The 19,311-nt window shown below is 42.9% G+C and overlaps 1 protein-coding gene across 7 annotated transcripts in view; it reads left to right on the forward strand.

The window, feature by feature from the left end:
* Positions 1-1,094: 1,094 nt before the first annotated feature.
* The window catches only part of OCLN (occludin), a 47,526-nt gene continuing 29,309 nt past the window's right edge, over positions 1,095-19,311 (forward strand). Inside the window, exons 1-4 of one of the 7 annotated variants that reach the window (XM_057541500.1) lie at positions 1,095-1,296; positions 9,082-9,198; positions 14,323-15,001; positions 18,103-18,264. In XM_057541500.1, the coding sequence (XP_057397483.1) occupies positions 9,149-9,198; positions 14,323-15,001; positions 18,103-18,264 (891 nt within the window). In that variant the 5' untranslated portion in view covers positions 1,095-1,296; positions 9,082-9,148. Of the gene's footprint in view, positions 1,297-1,417; positions 1,559-1,737; positions 1,865-2,168; positions 2,644-3,324; positions 3,346-9,081; positions 9,199-14,322; positions 15,002-18,102; positions 18,265-19,311 lie in introns of those variants that run through there. The other 6 variants (XM_007175964.3, XM_007175968.2, XM_007175966.3 and 3 more) reach the window with 6 other exon arrangements.

Below are 19,311 nucleotides of genomic sequence, written 5' to 3' on the forward strand. Positions count from 1 at the left end.
ACTTCCACAAAGAAAACCAATTAGATTAATTACTCATTAAGGCTGTCATCATTTTAAATACCTTATATTTATATAATGGTTTTACTTCCTTAAGTGTTGAATTATGCCTTGAGATCTAATGTATGGCAAAGTCACATCTCTAACCACTTAATTAGAGGCAGAGAAGTGGGTGGGATTGGACTGAATGTAGCAATGCTGACTTTGCAGATTGGAACACAAAGCGAAGCAGGACTTAAGAAACCTAAATTCTAGCCTTCAATATGCAGACACTTAAATAGCAAGAACTAAAACTGTCCCATTCAGCAGTGCAATTTTTTTTATATTGAACTACAACATATAGGTAAGTGTACACATCGTTAAGTGTAGACTATGAGTTTCCCTAAATTGAACACTCCTTTGGAAACAGCCTCCAGATCAAGAAGTAGAACATAGCACACAGAACTAGGGCTTTTTTCCCCTTTTTCCTTATTATTTCCTTAATATTTCCTTATATTTCCAGGGAATATTCAAATAATTTAAATCCCCTCAAGAGCAGACTCTCAGTCATGCCATAGTTAAATTTGGGGAGGAAGGGCAGAGGACCCAGAAATGGTAATAACGTATATCTTAGTATACACTGAATTTTGATGGCAAATTTACCGACACCAGTATCTACAATACGTCACCTTCACTGAACCACTGAGTAATGGTCTTTTACTGGATCCAGAGATTCAGAAACAGTTCCTAAATTTACGCATGACTTTTGAAAATCTCCCACATCTAGATGCTTCTTTCCAACAAAACTTTAACCAAAGTTTTGGAGCAGGAAAGTTTTGTGTCAGGTCGTGCTTTTCCTGCCAAAGTGCTGAGCACCCTTGAACACTCGTCAGGAGGAACGGTCCCCTCCAGACCTCACACACCAAACACTCCGCACTTCTACCCGAAGCCCGCGGAGCTCCGAGCGCTCCCTAGAGTGGTCCAGGGCCACCCTCCACCCTCGGGGAGCCCAAGCCTCTACCCCACGCCACCCCTCTGCTATCCGTCCCCGCCCACCCGGGCAGAAACGCCACGCTGTTCCTTTAAGGCCGGGAGCGGCAAGGGTGTGCGGGGAAAGGCCGGTTCCTCCCGCCTCCTTCCACACGGCTCCCTTCCCTCTCCCATCGGAGTTTCAGGTGAATGGGTCACAGAGGGAGGAGGCCGCCACACCACTCCTTCTCGCCCGCGTCCACCTCCCCCTTTCTCCTTCGTCTGGCGGAGGCGGCGGGACTCCGGGGAGAACTAGCCAGATCGCCGAGGAGCCCGAGCCGGGTGCAGCAGGTGAGGCTCGCCGGCGCGGCTCGCAGGCGCGTGGCCACGAACCTCCAGCCCCCGGACCTGGGGTTGGTGCGCATGCCCGGGGGCAGGACGGCGGGGTGGGTGGGGGGAGGGGAGGAGGGGGAGGGAGAGGAGGAGGGCTGGGTCCCCTGCGGAGTCCCGGCTGAGAGGTGGCTGTCTGCACGTCGTCAGGTGCGCCCTCCAGGTGAGCGCGCTCCTGGGCTCCCGCCGTCCTTGGTGGGTTGGGCCCGGCTGCAGTGAGGAGGTGAGAGCCGGGCGCGGCGCCTGGGTCGCACGGGGGGGACCAAGGCCCCCCGGTCTTGTAGGGGAGGCGCAGGGGGAGGACGCCCAGCGCTGGTTTCGGTGGCGGTTTCGCTCCTGGGCTGAGACTCGCGGGAACCGGAGAGGCACGGGGCGGCGGAGAGAGCCGCGCCGGGCGAACTTGGAGGCTGCCTCCCAGGGGCGAGGGGCCGCTTGGAGCTGCCCGTCAGCTCCTTCGGCGGAAACGCTTAAAGCCACCAGTGTCTAGGCGGCGCGGGCAACTTTTCGCTTTCCTGGGGGCCGGCGGGAGGTTGGTGAACAACGAGAATCCTGCGCCCAGCTCTCCGGGCTGCGGTTCTGGGAGGTCCTCGGGGAGAGGGCCCTGAGCTTGAAAGCTGGAGCAAAGGGGCCGCTCGCTGGCCGGGGCGGGGCGGCTCGGACTCCGAGGGGAGCCTGCTGTTCTCCGCCCCCATCCCACCCGTTTTGGGTGTCTCTGGAGGAGAGGGGGTGGCCGGGTTTAATCCGTGCAGTATTCCTGGAGACCTGGGGCGGGCCGATCGGCTGTTTTCAACCCCCTTGGTGGGAGCTGTGTGAGCCCGCGTCGATTTAAGCTGGGGGGCGGGGATTTAATTTCGAATGAAGCTGTACTTCGAGGGAAGCCGCTCACGCATGGGATTCTCACCCGTGACCTAAAGGCCGCCGCGAGACTGGCGGACCTGCCTCGGGGCCGTCCCTGCTCGGCCAGCGTGGGCGCGCACCGTCCGGGGTGCTCCTGGGCGCTGCGGGGGCGCACGGCCGCCGGGACCTGCTCTCGGCCAGGCCGCCGGGTCTTGAGACCCCGGGAAGGGCAGGCCCCGCGCGCAGCCGACATGTTGCCTGCGTTGGAGGAAGTGTGCGGGGCAGGTGGGATGAGGGGCCAAAATGGCCTCTGCACCTTGCGGCTGGGAGAGCAAGGCCAAGCCCCTCGTGTCCCAGGTGAAGCAGCTGAGCCGGAGGAGAGGCACGGCATCCTCGGGCCGGCCCTGGGGCTGGCCGGGCAACCTGCCCACCTGGGAAATGACCCAGGGCGGGGAGGAGGCAGCCTTCCAGGTTAGTGTGTGGCCCTCATGCACAACAGGTGTATTATTGGGATCCCGGGAAAAGAGAACCCCTTCCCATTAAGGCACTTGTGTTTTTTTTGTGATTGAAAACTGGTTCTTTCCAGACAGAGGTGAATTTCTCAAACTGTGTATTCCCTAGTGTAGCAATGTTTACTTTTGCACTGTACGTATTGAATCTTTATTTTCTTTTCCTGGTGTTTTAAAATAGACATTTTAAAAGGTGGCGCCACAGTAATTGATATCTCCTCGGACAAAGCAGCAGCCCTTTTTTTTTGTAGTTTTGCATTTAGTTGGTTATTTGGCACCTTCTTTGTTAGAATATGGAGGGGAGGAGAGCGAGATTTCCACAACTTCCAGGCAATTTAGGGAAACGATGAGCATTGCCTCCTATGTGTAAGGCACTGTGCTAAAAGCCTGTTGTGCTTTATATCATGTAATCACCCCAGCATGTCTAAAAGCTAGATCTTATCTACTCCATTTTAAAAGTGAGTAAACACCGGGTAGGGGAAACATGTTACAAATGGGCTGGCTTGAAAACTACTTCAGCTAATCAGGGAAGGTATATCATTAAAGCAACAGTCCTTGATATTCCAGCGTGAGAACCAGATTTGGGGAGTTTTTCTGGAATTCTCTACCTTTGACTAGTCCTTATGGCCTCATATAAGTGTTCCCCATCTTGCTTGATGTAAAGGTAAAACTTTTCTTGTTTTCTTCTAAAGATAATGCTGTAGTTATTGCCCTTTCAAAATGATAGAAGATTGCTTTCAACCATGTAAAGTAACTGGTATGTCTTTCACCTTCCCAGGAACCTCCCAGAGGGAAGTTTTCTTTAGTTGCATTTCAAGGCTTACTTGATTAGAATTTTAGTGGGCTTTTTTCATCCACATTACTATTTATGGAACTATTGGAGTAAAAAGACCATTGTTACACCTTTTCACAAAATTCGCCTCCAGGGTTGCAGCTGTTCTGTACCTTCATGCTTTCCAATCTTGAATGTGGTATGAATCATCTGGGGATCTTATTAAAATACAGATTCTGATTCATAGGTCAAAGGTGGAGCCTGGAATTCTGCCTTTCTAATAAGTTCCCAGGTGATGCCTGTACAGTTGTGAGTTTGACCCTTTTTTCTCCCTTTCCCTCACACTGTAAGCACTTAACTACTTTTCTTGAACTTAACTTGAAGGATTGTATTTCCTGGGTGTTAGTTATGTGAAGAGCTTCAAGGCATTCACTGCTGGATTGAAATCCCAACTCTAATTTGGGCTGTTGATTTTATAAATCAAATATTGATTGAGCATCCCTTTGTACCAGGGACTAGATCTAGGGATCAGGAATGAGAGTGATGATCAAGACAGACATTTAAGTGCTTGGGAAGCTGGTATTCCTTTTGGGGTGGAGATGGTAGCAGTTTAAAAGAAAGAAAGAAAGAAAAAAATAATTAGAGGGGAAATTTGCTCTGAAAATAAATTGGTTTGGTGGATGGAATGAGTAACTGGGAGGACTTCTCTGAGGAGGTGACATTTGAGCTGAGACCTGATCGGGAGGTGCCTGCCATGTAAAGATCTGGGCGTTCTAAACAGGAAACCCTCAGGATCAAGGCCCTCCTTGGATTGATGCCTTTATTCTAGGCAATGATTCTCAAAATATATGGCGTGGTTAAAAATCAGCTGGAGAGCGAATTTAAAATGTGGCTTTTGGGCTTCCCTGGTGGCGCAGTGGTTGAGAATCTGCCTGCTAATGCAGGGGACACGGGTTCGAGCCCTGGTCTGGGAAGATCCCACATGCCACGGAGCAGCTGGGCCCGTGAGCCACAATTGCTGAGCCTGCGCGTCTGGAGCCTGTGCCCCGTGACGGGAGGGGCCGCGATAGAGAAAGGCCCGCGCACCGCGATGAAGAGCGGTCCCCGCACCGCGATGAAGAGTGGCCCCCGCTTGCCGCAACTGGAGAAAGCCCTCGCACGAACCGAAGACCCAACACAGCCAAAAATAAATAAATAAATAAATAAATAAATAAGAAAATCCTTTAAAAAAAAATAAATAAATAAAATAAAATGTGGCTTCTGACTCAGAGCTAGTCTATTTCAAAATCTGCCTAATTTCAAAATCTAAATAGAATCATTTAATATAAACATAAAAAACTTATTAAAAGCAAGTTAATGAAAGGCATGTGATCGAAAAGGAACAGACTGCCCTTAAATATAATAGTGTTTATTTATTTTTACTTGTTGACAGTTTGCTTTAAAGAATACTTTTGAAGCATAGCATTTTCAGGCTTTCCTTTTTAAAAACTATTTACTTATTTATTTATTTCTATTTGGTTGCGTCGTGTCTTAGTTGCAGCCGGCGGGCTTCTTAACTGCGGCACACGGGCTCCTTAGTTGTGGCATGCGAATTCTTAGTTGCAGCACACATGTGGGATCTAGTTCCCTGACCAGGGATCGAACCCGAGCCCCCTGCAGTGGGAGTGTGGAGTCTTATATACTGTGCCACCACGAAGTCCCAGCTTTCCTTTTTTATCTTAACTTAGTTTTCTAAGATTTTTTTGGCCAGTAAATATTTTCAAAGAGAACTTTTTATACTTTAACATCAACTTAACATATTCAGTAAGGGTCAACTGCTTCCCTTTTGGCCCTGACTCTGAGTCAGCTGTTTGACTTTTGTCCCTATCATTCTTACGACACAGTTTCTGCGAAGGTTCTGTGAAGGTGACCAGTGAGCCCCTTCAGCCAGATCCTGTGGCCTTTTCACTTCTCATGTTTTCCTTCATTCAACATACACTTATTGACCAGATATTGTTCATGTTGCCGTGCTGGGCATTGGGCAGCGTTCTTGGTCCTCTGTTTCCTCTTGCCTTACCTTAAAACCCAGTCACAGGCTGCCTTGAAAGATACCTTAGAAGTCCTCTGGTCCACTTCTCCCCACCCCCTGCAAATACCAAACAAGCTTGGCATAAATGGCATGAGGTCAAATTGTTATTTGTTATTTTGGGAGGGTGTGTGGAGAGACTTCCTAACGTTGAGATGAGATCTGACCCTCTGGAGTGTTTTTTTTTTTTTTTTAAAGGAACCATTTCTAGGACTACAAAGACAGCTCTACAGCTATTTGAAGGCTGCCATAGTGGTCCTTCTAATGTTGAGTTCTCCAGGCCAAACATTTCCTGTTTTTCCAGTCATTTGTCCTAAGACATGGTTTTTCTAGATCTTTAACAATCTAAGTCTGCCTCCTGGAGAGGCACCTAGTTGGAACATGATGTTCAGATTTCACAGTTCTGCAGGGGTTTGTTTGTTTCTTTTTTTTTTTTTTTTGATTTTATTATTTTTTATAGGTTTGTTTCTTTTTAATAACTGTATCATTCCTAGATCTAAGCACTATCTCTGTAAATACTGGGTAAGTTTGGGATAGCTTGTTAGCTTTTGTTGAAATTCTGATCAAGGAAATAAACTTATAAAAATGAACAGTTATTAAGCCAGATTTCCGTTATCTAGTACTTATACTATTAGTTTTTAAAAATTGAGTTTTACGTATTTAAAATGATTTATCCTGCCACCAGTATTTGAAAATGGATACAATATACCTAAGTGCCTAAACACTGAAATTTCTCACCTTCAGAATAATCACCTTGCTGTAAATGCTTTTTGCTCATCTTCTTTAATACATTATCTTACCTATTTATCCCAGTCCAGAGGTCAGGATTATCCCCCTCTTTGACACAGGAAGGTAGCGATGCTCACAGAAGAGAAGAATTTGTCCCCTCAGATTGTGAGCTTTTAACTAGGTTTGTTTTAGCTCATCATTTTAGCCTTACAGAGACCTTGATCCGTGTCGATGTACTTGTAGCCAGTGGGTTACCTGTCCTTTCCAGTGTCTTGTCAGCTGCAAATCTGGATACACTTGTCCACTTTGTCTGTGGTCACGACTTGATACCTCCTTCCAGATGGACATAAATGGTTCATTCATTCATCCAAATTAGCTTCCATTATTCAGCCCCGTAGGAATCTGCCTACCCACACTCTGTTACACGAGGACGTGTCCAAGATTCTCAGCATTCTCTCTGTATTCCCCTCATCTACCAGTCTGGTAACCTTCTCAAAAAAGAAAATGAAATTGATTTGGCATGACTTGTTCTTTTTTTTTTTTTTTTAACTTTGGTTTTATTTATTTATTTATTTATTTTATGGCTGTGTTGGGTCTTCGTTTCTGTGCGAGGGCTTTCTCTAGTTGCGGCAAGTGGGGGCCACTCTTCATCGCGGTGCGCGGGCCTCTCACTGTCGCGGCCTCTCTTGTTGCGGAGCACAGGCTCCAGACGCGCAGGCTCAGTAGTTGTGGCTCACGGGCCTAGTTGCTCCGCGGCATGTGGGATCTTCCCAGACCAGGGCTCGAACCCGTGTCCCCTGCATTGGCAGGCAGGTTCTCAACCACTGCGCCACCAGGGAAGCCCCTTGTTCTTTAAGATTTATTTTTATTTATTTATTTAGGCTGCTCCAGGTCTTAGTTGCTGCATACGGATTTTTTGTTGTTGTTGTGGCATGCGTGTGGGATCTAGTTTCCTGACCAGGGGTTGAACCCAGGCCCCCTGCTTTGGGATGGAGTCTTACCCTCTGGACCACCAGGGAAGTCCTGGCTTGTTCTTAATTAATTTTCTGAAATTATTTGCTTCACAATTTAAAACCTCTGCTCTTAGGGGAGACATGACAAACTCCAGGAAATAGAAGTTTGGAAAGGGATTTTGTTTGCTGGATTTTCGACAAAACAAAACTTCAGCCTGAGTCTGGATTAATTTAGGATTTTTAAGAACTACCGTTGAGCCTGGAATTTTTGGCATAGTCTTGAATGAGTGAGACCTAGTTATAGAAGAGGTAAGATTCCTCTAAGGTCAGTGTGTCAGTATTTGACATTCAGCTTCAGAAATAGGGTTCCATATTTAATAGTGTTTAAATTCAGTTTTCCTTAATGTTCTTTTTCTGAACATCAATTTAGGAAGACAGTTAATCTGGACTTTCACTCTTTCATAGCACTGTAATATTTTGGCCTAAATTGCTCATCTGTATGTGTGTTTGGGTGCTAGTTACAGGGCTGTATACACTTAGATTTGTGCACTTTTCTGTGTGTTATACTTCAATAAAGCAGTTTTTAGAAATAAAAGAATGTAGAGAAGTTGTCTTTCCTCACTGTGTTTGGAAAATTATTCTAGTTGTGTTGGCATTACTAACATTTAATATATTTCCGTCTTTGAGGTTTCACCTAGATACATTTGGGCAATATTTTATTCCGAGAAATTTGTAATTGACTATTCTTAAGGATGTGGAGGATAGTTGCTGTTGATTTTAAAGAACAAAGTTTAAAGAGTTTGAATTGATTTACTGTTCCAAACATAGTAATGTATGATTACACAACCCTTATTTGAAAAGGAAAAAATATTAGACACTTTAATATACTCCGGTTATATATCTTTCTCATGTCCTTCCCACCATCCACCCCCAAGCTTCCGGCTCTTTCTTTGTAAGTCTTCCCTGTTATCTCCAAACTGCACTTAATCATGTAGTTCAGCCCTAAATAATGCCTGTTGTAGATGCTGTTTTCTTTGTGCGTGACCTTCGGGAGAACTTGGTCTCATACTTAACTTCCACGGGCTCCTATGGTACAGTGTAGGCATTTAATAAATACTTGTTGATTGAGTGAAATTGCCTCTCAGATGTTCAGGGATTTTTGTTCTGAGGAATCTTAGAAGAAAATTATTCTGCTCTTCTCTTAGTGAAGAGGACTCTTTAATACAGTGTGTGATGTTTTTCCTTTTTTGAAAATTATATTCCATTTTGAAGACTTGGAAAAGGAGATAAGGGAAAAATGTCCATAATCGTACTATTTATAGATGCTTTTTGTAACCCTTTTTAATGATAAAAGCATACTTTTAAACCAGATTATGCTTTAGTTAACATTGAAGGGCTGGTATATGCTGGACACAGCTATGTATGCCCTTCCATATGCATTCTCATTTTATATGAACTTTGAAAAGTAATATGAAACAGAATAAATGTATTTTAAGAAATTTTATCTTTTATACATCTTTATTTGTGTTCTTTGAAGTGACTATTTTAAAAAATACCACATTTGCCTATGCTGTAAAAAGCTTTGTGAAATTTTCATTATTGCAACTTTAAATTTCAAGTTTAAACAATATTCATATGCCAGTGATGTGCAGAGCATGGTGCTAGGTGCCCTGGGGGCTACCAGGCCGAATGAGTCCTACACTCAATGCTTTCTTGTGCTCAAAGAATTAATGGTCCAGTGTGTAAAAATGACAGTGGAAAGGACAAGAGAAATAACCATGGAGTGAGAGGTCACTTGAGATTGATATCATTAGTTTTCTTAGTGATGCAAGGAAACTATGAGCTCAGTAGTAATGTCATTACCCTACTTATGTTGCTTAGATTGGCTTATCTTGGGAGCTACGGGGCATTGCTCATCCTGAAGATCAGGTGACCACTGACATCAGCCATGTCATCCAGGCCTCTTGAAAGTCCACCTCCTTATAGACCTGATGAATTGTAAGTAAATACGTAAGTCTTTTTCTTTTTCTTTGACTGAGCCTCGCAGCTTGTGGGATTTGAGTTCCCTGACCAGGGATTGAACCCAGGCCCTCGGCAGTGAGAGCATGGAGTCCTAACCACTGGACCACCAGGGGATTCCCCTTTTCTTTTTTTTTAAGTCTATTACATGTAAAAAAAAAAAAAAAAAAAAAGGTGTAGTTGAAACTTTCATCTGTTATGTGTTTGCTATAAAATAGAATAGAATAAAATAAAATAAAACTGTTATGTGTTTGGTTGATTTGTAAAATCAAATTGAACCAAAGGGTATGCAGTGAAGAGTGAGTTTCCCTCTTACCTATAACTTTCAGGATGACAGCTTTTTTCTGCAGTGGGAGCTATTATCACTTGATTTTAATGTTTGCTCTAATATAGTCTAGGCTTATATTTGTGTGTATATTTGTTCCTTTTTGTTTTTCACAAGTGGTATGAAGCTGCCATATTAATGCCTTTTTTAGATGACTGTTGGCAATAGATTGTCAGTTTTTCAGATAACACCTTTATTGAGGTATAAGTCACACACCTGACAATTCACCCATTTAGAATGGGCAGTTCATTGGTTTGGGTGTATCCACAGAGTTGTGCAACCATTACCGCAATCAGTTTTAGAATATTTTCATCATCCCCTTCCCAAAGAAACCCCTCTATCCGTTAGTGGTCATTCCCCATTTCCCCCCAGTACTAGGCAACCACCAGTCCACTTTGTTTCTAGATTTGTCCATTCTGGATATTTCATAGAAATGGAATCATACAATGTTTGGTCTTTTGTGACTGACTTCTTTCACTTAGCAATAATGTTTTCCACATTGTTAATTTTAAGTGATTCCTTAATTATATTAAAACAAGAAACATGGGGCTTCCCTGGTGGCGCAGTGGTTGAGAATCTGCCTGCCAATGCAGGGGATACGGGTTTGAGCCCTGGTCTGGGAAGATCCCGCATGCTGCGGAGCAACTAGGCCCGTGAGCCACAATTACAGAGCCTGCGCGTCTGGAGCCTGTGCTCCGCAACAAGAGAGGCCACGATAGTGAGAGGCCCGCGCACCGCGATGAAGAGTGGCCCCCACTTGCCGTAACTAGAGAAAGCCCTCGCACAGAAACGAAGACTCAACGCAACCAAAAATAAAAATAAATTAATTAAAAAAAAATAGGGCTTCCCTGGTGGCGCAGTGGTTGAGAATCTGCCTGCCAATGCAGGGGACACGGGTTCGAGCCCTGGTCTGGGAAGATCCCACATGCCGCGGAGTGACTAGGCCTGTGAGCCACAATTGCTGAGCCTGCGCGTCTGGAGCCTGTGCTCCGCAATAAGAGAGGCCACTACAGTGAGAGGCCCGCTCACCACGATGAAGCGTGGCCCCCACTTGCCGCAACTGGAGAACGCCCTCGCACAGAAACGAAGACCCAACACAGCCATAAATGAATGAATAAATAAATAAATGAATAAATAAAAATTAAAAAAAAGTTCCTTTAAAAAAATAAATAAATAAATAAAAAATAAAAAATAAAAAAATAAAAATAAAAAACTCCCCAAAGTAGAAAATGTCCATTGAGAAAAAAAAAAAAAAAAAAAAAGAAAGTTGAGGGTTCTTGGTGTCTTTAGCCATTTGGAGATTTAACAATGAATTCTTAAGTTTTAAATTTGCTGTCAAACATTGATAGGGGTTTCCTCCTTTAAGTAGTTTGTAGCTTTAATTCTGATAACTGTAGTTAAGGGGATGTGCTTCTATTACATAGCCTCCTGACCGATACCTGAATGTGGTAGGGACACAGTTGTTTATGGCAATGAGATATGCTGGAGAATATAGTAACTGAGTAGTGCTCCATTAACCTCATACTTATTTTTGTAAACAGTGGTGAAATATACTTATAGAAAAGGGCACAGAATATGCATATAAAATGATGAATAAATACAAAGCAAAATCATCATCTCAGTCAAGAAATAGAGCACCTCAGTCTTTGCCTGTGTCCTCTCCTTCCTGTGGAAACCACTGTTCTGACATATGGACATCACTTGCTTTTCTCTATTATTTTACCACTTTGTACATCCTGAACAATATAGTTTAGTTTTACTTGTTCTTAAACTTTGTATGAACGTAATATGCTGTATGTATTCTTTTCTGCTTTGTTTCTTTCAACTTGTAAGATTTATCTACATGAATTTGTAGTTCATTTTTTTGCTTCAGAGCAGTGCTAAAAAAATATAGTGTGAACCATATATGTAGTTTCATGTTTTCTTGTAACCGTATTAAAAAGAAATTAATTTTACTAATATATTTCACTTAACTCAATATATCCAAAATGTTATCATTTCAACATGTGATTGATATAAACACTGGTTTACAAGATAGTTTATATTCTTTTTTTAGCAGTGTTTATTTTTTAGAGCAGTTCTAGGTTCACAGCACAATTGAGAGACATGTACAGAGATTTCCTATAGGCCCCCTGCCCACACATGCATAGCTTCCCCACTATCAACATCCCCACCAGAGTGGTGCATTTGTTACAACTGAGGAACCTACATTGACACATCATTATCACTGAAAATCCATAGTCAGTACTAGGGTTCTCTCCTGCTGATGTTACATTCCTCCCTCATACTATGAGCACTTTGTGTTTTACACTTCACAGCACATCTCATTTGGGACTGGCCGCATTTCAAGTGCTCCGTCCATCTGTGCGGCTAGCGGCTGTCATAAGAGCACAGCTCCGTAGCATTCCATTGTGAGGCTCTATCACAGTTACCCATGGCACTGTAGGCAGACGTTTGGACTGTTTCCAGCTTGGCGTTATCATAAGCAATGTTTCTGTGAACATTACACTGTTAATGGGAGTATAAGCGAATCAGTCACTTTGGAAAACAGTTTGACATTGTCTAGTAGAGCTGAAAATTAAAAAAAAAAATTTGACCCAGAAATTCTACTCCTGGATATATACCCTAAAAAAAAGTGCCTGTGTGTATCAGGATGTATGTTGGAGACTGTGTCAGAGCTACGCTGTTCATGACAGCCCCAAATGGAAACAACCCAAGTATCTAAGTAGAATGTTTTACTGAATTTTCTTCCTTGACATTTTCATTGTTCTCTCCAGTTTCTCCATTTCCTTTTCATTCTCATTTACGGTACTCAGGTAGTTCTGATTCCTACGGTTAGTGGCACCCAGTAGTAAGATGTCCCCTTTGGAGTGAGGAAGGCGGTCTATAGAGATAATGACAAAAACAGAAGGGGCTTTAGTTGGTTTAGGAATTGAATTTTGCCTCGCCAGGGCCCACAGTTTTTAGATTCAAGGTGTCCACGCATCAGTGTGTCTGTTACAAGCTGTGTGTTTATCATTAAATTACTGGAGTTTGCAAGGTATTTTTATAAAGGAGATTCTTTTTTTTTTTTTTTTTTTTAAGGATTTTCTTATTTATTTATTTATTTATTTTTGGCTGTGTTGGGTCTTCGGTTCGTGCGAGGGCTTTCTCCAGTTGCGGCAAGCGGGGGCCACTCTTCATCGCGGTGCGGGGACCGCTCTTCATCGCGGTGCGCGGGCCTCTCACTGTCGCGGCCCCTCCCGTCGCGGAGCACAGGCTCCAGATGCGCAGGCTCAGTAGTTGTGGCTCACGGGCCCAGCTGCTCCGTGGCATGTGGGATCTTCCCAGACCAGGGCTCGAACCCGTGTCCCCTGCATTAGCAGGCAGATTCTCAACCACTGCGCCACCAGGGAAGCCCTATAAAGGAGATTCTGATCTGATTAGCCACCGTTCTGATGAGCCCTCGTTGGTAACTGATCCACTTTGTAGCTCTTGTCTTAACTGGCTGTAGTTCATGTAGTGCTTCGTTTAATGTCTTACTGCCCTGACAGACTGTACTCTGTGATGGACCTGGACTGAGGCTGTCCTGTTCACTGTTGTATCCCCAGTACCTAGCACAGAGCCCAGCACGCATCAGCCTGGCAACTCCAGTAAATAGCCGCCAAATGAATAAGTGAATGAATGTGCTTTCTTAGGTAAGAGAGCGAGGCTGCCAGGATTTACACGTGACACAGTGGAGGCCACTGTAAGTGTCAAGTCTGAAGGAATCGGTCTTCAGTCACAAAGGCAAAAGGGCTGATACCACTGTTCTAAACTCCCTGGGTCCCATCCCCAGGGATTATGATTTAACTGGTCTGGAGTGCTCCGTCTGGGGATTTTATACATCCCCAGGTGATTCTAACATGCTGCAAAATTTGAGAACCTCTGTTCCGTAGAAACTAAGCAGTCATTCTCAATGTATGGTTTCCAGACTGCAGCATCAACAGCATCTAGAAACTTGTTCTACCCCAGACCTGCAGACTCAGCAGCTCTGGGGATGAGGGCCAACAAACCCCCCAGGTGATTCTGATGCATCATGCACAGATATGTTTACTGTTCAATGGGTGTCTGAGTCAGTTGGGGCTACTGTAATAGAGTACCATAGACTGGGTGGCTTATAAACAACAGAAGCTTATTTCTCACAGTCTGGAGGCTGGAAGCCCAAGATATGGTGCAAACACGGTCCGGTTCTGGTGGAGGCCATCTTCCAGATTGCAGACTTCTTGTATCCTCACACTGTAGAAGGGGTGAGAGAGGTCTCTGGGGCCTCTTTTTTAAAAAAATTTATTTATTTATTTATTTATTTATTTATTTATTTATTTATTTATTTTTGGCTGTGTTGGGTCTTCGTTGCTGCGCGTGGGCTTTCTCTAGTTGCAGCAAGCGGGGGCTACTCTTCGTTGTGGTGTGCAGGCTCTGGGCACGCGGGCTCTAGAGCGCAGGCTCAGTAGTTGTGGCGCACGGGCTTAGTTGTTCCGCGGCATGTGGGATCTTCCTGGACCAGGGCTCGAACCTGTGTCCCCTGCATTGGCAGGCGAATTCTTAACCACTGTGCCACTGGGTAAGTCCGGGGGTTAGGATTTTGATATTTGAATTTGGTAGGGGTGTGGGAGGATACAGATTGCCCCATTACAGTGGAACAGTACAAATAATAGTTTTATTTGCCAGTGGTTTGTTCAGATTATTCCAGGTACTTTATTTGTTCTTTCTGCTCAGCACTACAAATTGCTAACTTAAAATTTTCATGTGCTTTTCAGCAAACCCAATCATTATGCACCAAGCAATGACGTATATGGTGGAGAGATGCACATTCGACCAATGCTCTCTCAGCCAGCGTATTCTTTCTACCCGGAAGATGAAATTCTCCACTTCTACAAATGGACCTCTCCTCCAGGAGTGATTCGGATTCTGTCTATGCTTATTATCGTGATGTGCATTGCCATTTTTGCCTGTGTTGCCTCCACTCTTGCCTGGGACAGAGGCTATGGAACCTTAATAGGAGGTGGTATTGGCTACCCTTATGGAGGAAGTGGCTTTGGTAGCTACGGAAGTGGATATGGCTATGGTTATGGCTACGGTTATGGCTATGGAGGAGGCTATACAGATCCAAGAGCTGCAAAGGGATTCCTACTGGCCATGGCTGCCTTTTGTTTCATGGCTGCATTGGTGATATTTGTTACCAGCGTTATAAGATCTGAAATATCTAGAACAAGAAGATATTATTTGACTGTGATAATAGTGAGTGCTGTCCTGGCCATTATGGTGTTTATTGCCACAATTGTCTATATAATTGGAGTCAACCCAACTGCCCAGGCATCTGGGTCTCTCTACAGTTCACAAATATATGCCCTCTGCAACCAGTTTTATACACCTGCAGCTGCTGGAATCTATGTGGATCAATATTTATATCACTTCTGTGTGGTGGATCCCCAGGAGGTAGGGATAGTTTTGTTTTTTTCCTCCCCTCTTTCCTTGGGTCAGAGGCTCTCATCTTGGGATGCTTAATAGATTCACTTTGGGAATGTTTAAAAAGATATTGATGCCACGCCCCACTTCTATTTAAATCAGAAACTGGGAGAAGGGCTGGGTGTCATTAAGGTATGATTAACATACCATCTAATTCATCCATTTAAAATACAGTTCAGTATTTTTAGTATATTCACAGAGTTGTGCAACCATCACCACAGTTGATCTTAGAACGTTTTCACTACCCCAGAAAAAACCCCCATCCTCATTAGCGGTCACTCCTCATTTCACTAACCGTCCCCAGATCGAGAAACCACTAATCCTGTTCTATGGTTTTGCCTATTCTGGATATTTCATATAAGCAGACTCATACAATATGTGTTTTTTTATGATTGGCTTCTTTCACTTAGCATTAATGTTTTAAGGTGCATCCATGTTAGAACATGTACCAGTACTTCATTCCTTTTTATTGCTGAATACCGTTCCATTGTGGGGATATACCACATTTTATTTATTCGCCAGTTAACAGACATTTGGGCTATTTCCACGTTGGCTGTTACGAATTTTTGTGTGAAACCTATGTTTTAACGGCTCTTGAGTTCAGTATATACCTAGGGGTAGAATTGATGGGTCTTACGGAGATTGTGTTTAACCTTTTGAGGAACTGTCACATTGTTCTACAAAGAGGTTGCGTTATTATACATTTACCAGAAATGTAAGAGGATTCCAATTTCTCCACATCCCCCAGCATTGTTTTTGTCTGAGTCTAACCATGCTAATGGGTGTGAAGTGGTACCTCATTTTGGTTTTGATTTGCATTTCCTTGATAGCTAATGATATTTTCTTGTGCTTATTGGCTATTAGTATATCTTCTTTGGAGAAACGGTTATTCAGAATCTTTGCCCATTTTTTAGTTGGGCTATTTGGATATTTATTGAGTTGTAAGAAATTTTATATATTTGGATACAAGTCCCTTATAATATGATTTGCAAATATTTTCTCTCCATTTTGTCATTCTCTTTTCACTTTCTGGATGATGTTCTTTGCACAAAAGTTTTTTAATTTTGGTGAGGTCTAATTTAATTTTTCTTCATTGCTTTTGCACCCCAAAAGGGTGTCGTATCTAAAAACACTTTGCCTAATTTGAGGTCACAAAGATTTACTCCTATATGTTTTCTTCTAAGAGTTTTATAATTTTAGCTCTTAACAGTTAGGTCCATGATCCATTTTGAGTTAATTTGGGGCATGTTATAAGGAAGGGGTCCAACATTTCTTGCATGTGGATATCCAGTTGTCTTCATATTATTTGTGGAAAGGACTGTTTCTTCATTGAGTTATTTTCATGCCCTTGTCAAAAATGAATTGACCATAAGTGTGACGATTTTTTTCTAGACTCTCAATTTGTTTCCATTACCTGTGTTTCTATCCTTAGGTCAGTACCACACTTCTTGATTGCTGTAGCTTTGTCATCAATTTTGAAATTGGGAAGTGGGGGTCCTCCAACTTTGTTCTTCTTTTTCAAGATTCTTTTGGCTAGATTCTAGGTCTCTTGCATTTTCACATGAATGTTAGGATCATGTTGAATTTGTAGATCAACGCAATCCTTCAAAATCCTAGCTGGGAGAAGAATTGTCACATTTACAATAAGTCTTCTGATCCATGAACATAGGGTGTCTTTCCATTTACTTAGGTCTTCTTTAATTTCTTATAAAAATGTTTTCTAATTTTCACTGTGTAAATCAGTATTTCAAAAGCTGTCAGGTGATTCAAATGTGCAGGTGGGGTGGAGAACCCTGCTTTTCAGTAACCATGAGTCATCCTAATTAAGAAAATGTTTCTAACTTACTAATCTTTTTTTCCTTTTTTTCTTTCTCCGTACACTGGCCCAGGAATTTTCATTCTTTTACCAGGATGAGTCTCTTTTTGGAGGTTAGACCTTCTCCAATAACTACCATTATTTTGAAGACTGAAATATAGGTTTTGTTGTTGACATTCAGAGTGTCTGTGGTAAATAGGGCTGAGGGCTGGTATTCCTTTCTTACCATACTGACATCCCTCTTAGTCCTCTGACTACCTGAAACCTGTATTCTTTGAAAAAGGATACCACTGTTACATAGACAGCTGCAAAGAGAGCTTCCTGTTACCTGTTACCAGACATTCAGGCCAGAGCTCTGGTACCTGTCTCAACTCCCAAGTGCCTCCAGGCCAGTGTACCACTTAACATACCTGTCAGACACTAGGAGAACTGTCAGGGGTAGGGTTTCCTTGTCACAGGCTCTTCTAGTAAGCACACAAAAGACATCTAAAACAGAGGAACCTTACAGACTAAATGTATCATTAGCCCATTCTCTCTAATTTATAGCTTGGTTAGAGTGTATCTGCATAATTTATGGTAAGACTGAAATTTACATTCAGTGTAAAAAGTTGTGCCAGGCTTGTGTTACGAACAAGGCTATAAGCATGATTGGGTACTGAAAACTACTTTTGACAGCTCGGTGCTTTGTGACCACCTAGAAGGGTGGGATAGGGAGGGTGGGAGGGAGGGAGACACAAGAGGGAAGAGATATGGGGACATAGGTATATGTATAACTGATTCACTTTGTTATAAAGCAGAAACTAACCATCGTAAAGCAATTATACTCCAATAAAGATATTAAAAAAATAATAATAAAACTACTTCTGAGAATAACATTTTCCAGCCCTTTAGAAGTATACCAGTGATGAGTTAATTTATTGGTCATTCTCATCTGTTTATGAAAATATGGCCCCTTGGTGCTCAGGCTTTGGAACTAGTTTTCTGTAATTCTAAAACAGGGATTTATATTCATTCCAAGGATTGAATCAAGGTTGGTGTGTGTGTGTGTGTGTGTGTGTGTGTGTGTGTGTGTTGCTAGCCTTAGCTGAACTAATTTGGGCTAGGTTTTATATTTCTAAAATGTGACCATTTGTATCAGTTTTATAGCAGTTAAACAACAGATATTTAGTAGGACCTTAGGTATTTGTAGAATGTGGGTTGGGATAAAGTAAGCAATTAAAAGCTAAATATGTCAATATCTTTAATCTCTTTTTAGGCCATTGCCATTGTGCTGGGGTTTATGGTTATTATGGCTTTTGCTTTAATAATTTTCTTTGCCGTGAAAACTCGAAGAAAGATGGACCGGTATGACAAGTCAAATATTTTGTGGGACAAGGAACGTATTTATGATGAGCAGCCCCCCAATGTGGAAGAGTGGGTAAGTGTTTTAAGAAAGTCAGTAAATGTCCAGTTTTTTTATTAGACCCCCAGATTTGTCTCTAAATTTGACCTATACTGCTTTGTGAAACTTTATTTTTAGAATTATTGTCTTTGTATATTGCAAAAGTTGTGGCCTCAGGTTTTACTTCGAATGTTAAGAAAGTGGGGTGAGTGGACATGGTTTTACTACAGGTAAAAGCCAGATTTCTATTTCTAAGAAGTGGATCTAGGCACTGAGAAGAAATGGCTTTTAAAGAAATCACGAAGGAAATAACGTGGCTTTGGAAAACAAAAGTGTCTCCTCACCCCTTCCTTTTTATTATCCTGCTGATCGTTTTGGAAGTAAATACCATTGCTCAGGATGTTTACTGTCTTTGGTCAAGATTGGCAAGGGTGTTTTTGGGGTGGTAGCAGGTGGCAGGCCTTGAAACTTTTTACATGTGGAACAGCCTGGAGAATCACAGGGACTAATTCTGTACTAATATTGACATATGAAATACTTTAGTGAAGGCAGAGACAGATTAGGGCAGTTTTTTTTTTTGCATATACTGTTAATCCAACCAGTAGGTGGCTTCCTAAATGATGCGATTTGCTGAAGTGCAGAAAGTCCCTCTTACCAAAAATACCTCCCAAATGCATGTTCCTGATAGCTAACCTGTTTTTAGGGATGTTCCAAACTTTGTTTCTTAGAAACACTCTGTTAGGATGTTGTTGAGAGCAGCCTCAGAATCTGCCTTCATAGGTTTCTTTGAGCAGATTGGTTTCTTGCCATGAAGGTTAGTTGAGAATCCTGGACCCTGGTTCCAGGGTAGGTTGGTTTTGGCCTGTGGGAGCAGAGCGGAGTGGGCTGAGGGTGGATCCTGCTGGTCAGGTTGGGGCTGAAGATACTGATCATTTTGAAGGCTCCTAGCTCTAGCATCCTGTCCATCTGATGTTTGAAGAAATTTGAACGTAGATGAAATTTTTCTAGTTAAGGTACTAAGACGAAGCAGTCAGGAAAAACAGAAGGTATGGTATGTATGTGCCCGTGTTCCCGATCTCTCCT

The sequence above is a fragment of the Balaenoptera acutorostrata genome, chromosome 2, assembly GCF_949987535.1.
Source record: "Balaenoptera acutorostrata chromosome 2, mBalAcu1.1, whole genome shotgun sequence".
NCBI lineage: Eukaryota > Metazoa > Chordata > Mammalia > Artiodactyla > Balaenopteridae > Balaenoptera > Balaenoptera acutorostrata.